The 6,739-nt window shown below is 34.9% G+C and overlaps 2 protein-coding genes across 2 annotated transcripts in view; one reads left to right on the top strand and one right to left on the bottom strand.

Annotated features, from left to right (window-relative positions):
• Positions 1 to 504: 504 nt before the first annotated feature.
• On the top strand, positions 505 to 991 carry LOC141679957 (glyceraldehyde-3-phosphate dehydrogenase GAPB, chloroplastic-like). The gene is made up of 2 exons (XM_074486311.1): positions 505 to 662; positions 803 to 991. The coding sequence occupies exons 1-2, from the start codon at positions 522 to 524 to the stop codon at positions 989 to 991; spliced, it is 330 nt and encodes a 109-aa protein (XP_074342412.1). The 5' UTR covers positions 505 to 521.
• A 3,298-nt stretch (positions 992 to 4,289) lies between these two features.
• Positions 4,290 to 6,739, bottom strand: part of LOC141679956 (uncharacterized) — a 49,948-nt gene continuing 47,498 nt past the window's right edge. Inside the window, exon 3 of the mRNA XM_074486310.1 lies at positions 4,290 to 4,564. Coding sequence (XP_074342411.1) covers positions 4,290 to 4,564 — 275 coding nt within the window. The remainder of the gene's footprint in view (positions 4,565 to 6,739) is intronic.

Below are 6,739 nucleotides of genomic sequence, written 5' to 3'. Positions count from 1 at the left end.
TGTGGTGGCTGCCCAACTTACTCCTAAGGTTAGACTATTCTGTACATATTTACAAATCATAAATACTTATAGTTTGGGTTAGTAATAAATTTATTCTCTGATATCCTTCATACACTTAAAACAAACCATGATTTTGACAATGCATGACTATAAAAATTCTCTTCTTAAATGACAATATCAGTAATGTTTTCTGTTGCTTTTCTGGAATTAGACTACAGGAACGTCACCTGTTAAAGGAGAGACAGTTGCCAAATTGAAAGTTGCAATCAATGGTTTTGGTCGTATAGGTAGAAACTTTCTCCGCTCCTGGCATGGGCGTAAAAATTCTCCACTTGAAGTCGTCGTTCTTAATGACAGTGGTGGTGTCAAGAATTTGAGTGGTATTTTTATAGTTCTAATATATACTATGATGATTCCTGAAAGGTAATTTATTAGTTGGCATAGTAACATCTGTTAACAGTTTGATGACTAGTTAATTTGCATTGCAAGTGCAGGCATCACACTTGCTGAAGTATGACTCTATGTTAGGTACTTTCAAGGCCGATGTTCAAAAAGTAGACAATGAAACCATCAGTGTTGATGGAAAGCTCATCAAGGTTGTCTCCAACAGAGACCCTCTGCAGCTTCCATGGGCAGAGCTTGGAATTGACATTGTTATCGAGGTATCTGTTTGATTTAAGAGTACCATATTTGTTTTCATTTAATTTCGGAACTGTCCCTATTTCAGATATCATATTCTGTTAAAATTCTGATTATCATAAAACATAACTTTTTTTTACTAACTGGATTATATGAATTGTAGGGGACAGGTGTGTTTGTGGATGGCCCTGGTGCTGGGAAACACATTCAAGCAGGTGCCAAGAAAGTTATTATCACTGCACCAGCCAAAGGAGCTGATATTCCAACATATGTCGTTGGAGTAAACGAAAAGGAATATGACCATGATGTTGCAAATATTGTCAGGTCAGCAAATTTGAAATTTATTGACTAGCAAAAAAAGTTATTAGCCAAGAACTGAATTACTATAACAAAAGTTATGACTGTGGTTTGTGGACATGTGTATTCTTCTTGGTAGTTGATAAGTCACTAAAGTCTCTTAGACAACCAATTACTTCTCAAGTTGGAGGATTCGTCTTGGGGGCAGTATCATTTTTGAACTTCGGAGATGCAAATTATAAAATGTACTTTGTTAGTTTTGTAGTATTAAATGCTATACAGTTCTGATTGGTTATCTTCAGCATTTCCTCCAAACAGAAGCTGTATATTTGGACATTCTAGCAAAATTTGTTCCCGGTTGATTTGTTCACTGTTTCTTATAGGTGATCTGTTCTCAGAAGGATCTCTGAATCCATATGCAGCTGATCCTTATGCATTTGATTAGAGGTAATTATAATTCTTCTTAATCTATCTTTTATGAAAATCAATAAAACAAATCTGCTGTGACCACCACTCTTACTATCACAGGTTGGATTAGAAGCCAACAGATCTATACACACACATACTCACTGTTATAACATTTTAAGGGAAGAAGTCAAGCAGGCTGCCTACAACTGACAGTTTTAGCTGATACTTTGGCAATTGCACAACATCATGATGCAGTTAGTGGTACTTGCAAGCATTAGAGATGTTTATAATGTCGGATGTAATAACTAGGGAATTTGGGTTTTATTATTTTTAGTTGGGATGTTTATTTTAGAATTGAATATATGTACGAATTGAGTTTGTTGTAGTGAATGTTAAAGAATTTTCTATCAATTTATATTTATGTTTCTATTGGATGTTTTTGGATGTTTTTTGTTGGGATGTTAGCATTGTTTATTTTTTTTGGTTGTAGATGCAATTGGTTCCCTGTGGCTGTAAATAGTACCAGGATGGCATGCAATTTACAGAACATTAACATCATAATGATTAATGTAAATCGATGTAAAAAATGTACAAAAGACATCAGGTAAAATAATATTAAACGAAAAAGAACTAAAAAATGATATGAAATAGTCATTTGACATCGGTTCCGAAAAGAAACTCAATCTATATTAAGTCAAATAACATCGGTTAGAGAAATTGGCTGATGTTAAACAAAAAGATTTAACATCGGTTTCGTGAAGAACACATATGTCTTATCCATCATTTCACATCGGGAGGCTAATATAACCGATGTCTGATCAAACATTTCACATCGGGAAACTAATCTAACCGATGTCTGATCTAGCATTTCACATCGGTTTGTTCAAAAGAATTTTAATAAATGACTTTAGAGCTTGTAGATTTCTCGTTTTAATGGATAAATACCTCATAATATACTCATATTCACCTAAAAATAGTGTAATATATGCTGAAATTTGTTGCAAAGACATCACATTTAATCTTAAAACCGATGTATAGCACTATAATAGACATCGGCTGTTAACCGATGTCAAAGGCTGATGACATTTAACATCACACGCGAAGACATCGGTTCAGATTTTTTTTAACATCGGTTCTAAACCGATGTCTGATCCCATATTTCTAGTAGTGTAAAGTTGGGAAATGGAAATGTATGTTGGGGTTTCTTAAGAAATGAAACTTGTTGAAAAATGACATATAAGTGAGTGATATGAACATATAACTTTTCTTGAAGTCAAAAAATTTTTATTAAACCAAATCAAGATCTGCCAGGACAATAATACTTCCTGGAATAGAGTTTGTACAGCACATATATATCTAAAGTTTTACAAAACTTATAAATCCAGCTTATAACATCGGCAGATGATATAATTTTTCATTTTAGTTCCAAAAGTTGTCGCAAATCCATTTAGCTCAAATAAGAATATACAATGATCCACATTTCTTTTGCCATAAATATTAGAGATTTAAATATTCTGACTAAAAAACAACAAAGAAATGAGGTCATGAGTTACTAGTTCTTATTGGAAAAGTAGTTAGCTTCACCACTTGCTAAAGAGAATCTGAGATTGCTCAATCTAGCTCGTGCTAGAATAAATATCTAAAGACAAAAATTGGTAAGGGACTATTGATAAAATGCTTAGATGGGGATGAGGAGGCGCTCTGTTCTGGTAGGCATTTCCTCATGAATAATGGATGGTGAGAGATGGCAAATAGGTTGGTGATCAACTCCAACGCTCCTGAAAACAAGATTTTTAATGCTCATAAAGCTAGAGAAAATGATGAGTTATTGAAAAATTTCAGTTGGGCAAATAAAGAACTTGTTCACCCTAATGTTCTGAAGATGATCGTGAATGGAGATGATGAAGGAATAAAGATAGCGCTTAATCATATCTATAATGGCACCCTAAAAGCGGCTCGTGATATCAAAGAACTTAAATCATTGTAGAAGAGATGTAAGAGATCAAATAACGAGTGGGGAAAATCAGAAATGAAATGTAAGAAGGCATCTGACTCTAGTACAAACATCACTGTTTCTAAAGTAAATGAGATGCCTTCTAATCCTAAAAAATTTGAGGTTGACACGGTTTTCGTCTCAAATCTTCCCACAAATGCTTTGGCTAAAGGCATCTGGACCTTCTTCAAAAAACTAGGTTTGATCAAGGATATCATTTTACCTAAAAAGAAGGATAAAAATATGGTAGGAGCTTTGGTTTTCTAAAAGCAGAAACCAGCGAAAAGGCTAGAAAATTGTTAGAGCTTATACTTGGAAAAAAATGATGGATAATATTCTCAAGTGTAGTGTGAGTTATCCACTAACAAAGGTCCAAATAAAGTTAAGCATAGTAAGAGGGAGGTAAAAGCAAATGCTAGTGTAGCTGGAATTAAAATCAAATAGCGTGAATGAAGTGGATGTTTCCTCAATTGGTCCAATTTTTTCAGTAGTCAAAAATTAGCATGTCTTTAGGAGATTGAAAGAAGTATGGTTGTGACTACCTGGAAAAAATAGATCAAGCATCTTTTGATGCAGTTGATATTGAGGAATTGGGATTGGGTTTCTTGACTTGTGTCGAGGCAAATTCGAAAAATATTGTTATTCATAGAATAGCTTATATTAAGTGTTTTGGTTTGCCTTTAAACCTGTGGAGCACTGGTACTTTCAGCAACTTAGCATCAAAATGGGGTGAATTATTAGGAGTGACGAGTGATATTGACAATGAATTTGCTTTTAAACTACCAGTTTTAAAGACCGCCACTTTTGTTAATGAAGGCTTAAATGGTAAATTTAATTTTGAAGGTAGGTTGTGGGAAGTTTGCTATAGGGAGGAATCTTCATGATACTAAGATTGGAAATTTGATGAGATAAAACCAGATGTGGGTTTGAGTAGTAAAGGAAATGTCCCAGATCATGTTCTGGAATTGTTGGTGGCTTGTATGGCAGCTTGGGTTTGATAAATAAGGTTGAACAAGGTGGATTTGAAATGATGATAGTTGCAGTCTTTTGTGAACATCCAAGCTGGAGTTTTTGCATCTCCCTCTATGTTCCTGCCTACCTCTTCAGCATCCTCTCCAAGAGAGTCATCCCTAATAGAACCACCAGATGCGCCAGAAGGATAGTCAAAGTCATCACCAACTGTAGGTGGAAGAGAATTGATTTCATCATTTGCCCTTAACATAGAGGCTGTAATGTGCACCAAGTTCAGAGTCTTCTCACCATCCTCATTGCCCTATTTAGCTAGAATCTTATATGCTGGAACAGGGTGAGTAAATGTCTCAACATCAAAAGAAACAGAATCTAGAACAACTTGATATTCTTGCTGAAATAGTTTTTTTTATCCAGCTTCATTCACATCTATTAACTCACTAGTAGTGGGATCTTCCCATTCTTTTGTACCTGCTTTTCTCTCATTTGCTCTCTTTTCTTGCATCAAGGGCTCCCCTTGGCTCCCCACCCTCACACCCTCACCTTCACCATCTAAGGTGGGATTCCTCTCACTCACTGTTGTCATGCTGGAAGAAATAGCATGCATGTGTTCACTCTTTTCCTCTTCTTTTGCCTGGGAACAACCCAGCCTCTCACTCATATCACTCCCTTCCCTTAATCCTAATAGTGATGGTAAAACCACTAAGTTAGCTACACTTATCAAGATTTTGGAAATATCAGGTTGTGTAGAGACGTTCAATGGATGAGAGACATCCGTCAAAATAGCAGTTGTGAATATCAACGGATGAATGCTGTTAGGCACATCCGTTGTGACGCCCTCAATCTCGGGGTTAGGAAATGAGGACTCACACACCTCTAATCTAATAATTAATATTAGAAACCACGGACTTAGGGTGTTACTACGTTTTACGATAAAGATTACGAAAAGAGCATTACCTTGTTAATGGTTGATTCTACGCTCTTCTATTGTATTCCCAAATTCCCTTGAGCGAAGTGTGGCCTCCGTCTTCTCAAGTTATCCTCTCTTCTTGCTCCTTGGTGGCTACAATATGTTTTCACACAATTTCCAAGCAAGAAGAGAATAAAAATATATATAGGCTACAATAGGGACCATGGATAATTAGGTTGGGCCTTCTAATTACATCTTGAGCCTAGCCCAATGTAATTAAATATTAATTCAATCCACTAAAGAATTAATATTTGTACTACCTTTCCTAATACCGTAATTTAATTAATTCGGTTCCAATATTATTTGCTTATTAAATTCCCCATGTTTAAAATATCATATGTCCATTAATTAAATAAATTACTGATAATTTATTTAATTAATATCTTTTATCCTTGATCATCCACTCAACCTTTATTTAATTATGCCAGAATAAATTCCACCTGCAGGGTTTCACATAATTAAATCTTTTTGAGCTTTCAAGGGGACATCATTAACCCGAATATTATCAGGACATGGATTCCTTCAATAAATAATATCCACCATGTATATAATTCCATCACCCAAAATATAAAGATATAATTCAAAAGAATTATTTCATATATAAATCAAAGCATGTAAATAATATACACGTGTCAATTACTATTTCCGGATTAAGAACCTAAGCATTAATAATAACATAGAATCTTAGTTCTCCTTCTTAATCAGTATTAAGGGAACAATTCTAAATTTGATCATGTTCAATATACACAAAGTATACTAGTATTATTTATTAGTCAATATAAACTAATCTAAATAATACTACAGCCATACCAGTGGATTGTCCAACACCACCTGTGCTGTGAACCTTATTATATTATATAACCGTATTTAACAATCTAATATTCTGTATCCCATTTGATACTAGATTGTTCACAATATATAATATTAGACAACATGTAAACATTCAAATGATTCTCAAATAAACTGGCCAGAAATAAATGTACATACTTCAAATAAATATTTTCAGTATACACTAACAATCTCCCACTTATACTCAAAATATTCTATGTGTACATCAGTGTTTATTTAATCCACTATTACATAAAAATCTATGTGTCCATCCATCTGACTCCTATCGCTTCCACATGCTTGTCAAAAACCTTGGTTGGCAAGCTTTTTATGAAAGGATCTGCTCGGTTGTCTTCTGATGATATGTGAGCCACAACTATATCCCCTCGCTTTACGATTCCTCGTATAAGATGATATTTACGTTCAATATGTTTAACTGCTTTGTGGTCTCGAGGTTTCTTTGAATTTGCCACAGCACCAGTGTTATCACAATACACCGTCAAGCTCCTAGGCAAATTAGGTACCACATCTAAGTCCAAAAGGAAGTTCCTGAACCATACAGCCTCCTTGGCAGCCTCAGAGGCCGCCACGTACTCGGCCTCCATGGTGGAGTCTGCAATACATTTCTGCTTTAC

The sequence above is a fragment of the Apium graveolens genome, chromosome 8 (genome assembly GCF_009905375.1).
Source record: "Apium graveolens cultivar Ventura chromosome 8, ASM990537v1, whole genome shotgun sequence".
Classification (NCBI taxonomy): domain Eukaryota; kingdom Viridiplantae; phylum Streptophyta; class Magnoliopsida; order Apiales; family Apiaceae; genus Apium; species Apium graveolens.
Note: the sequence above shows the minus strand (reverse complement) of the source record. Positions and strands in the feature narration are given on the sequence as shown.

Excerpts from the sequence above, each read along its gene's own strand:
- LOC141679957 (XM_074486311.1), top strand. The coding sequence starts at position 522 with ATGTTAGGTACTTTCAAGGCCGATGTTCAAAAAGTAGACAATGAAACC. Across the intron at positions 663-802 it reads GAATTGACATTGTTATCGAG|GGGACAGGTGTGTTTGTGGA; the intron begins GTATCTGTTTGA and ends TATGAATTGTAG.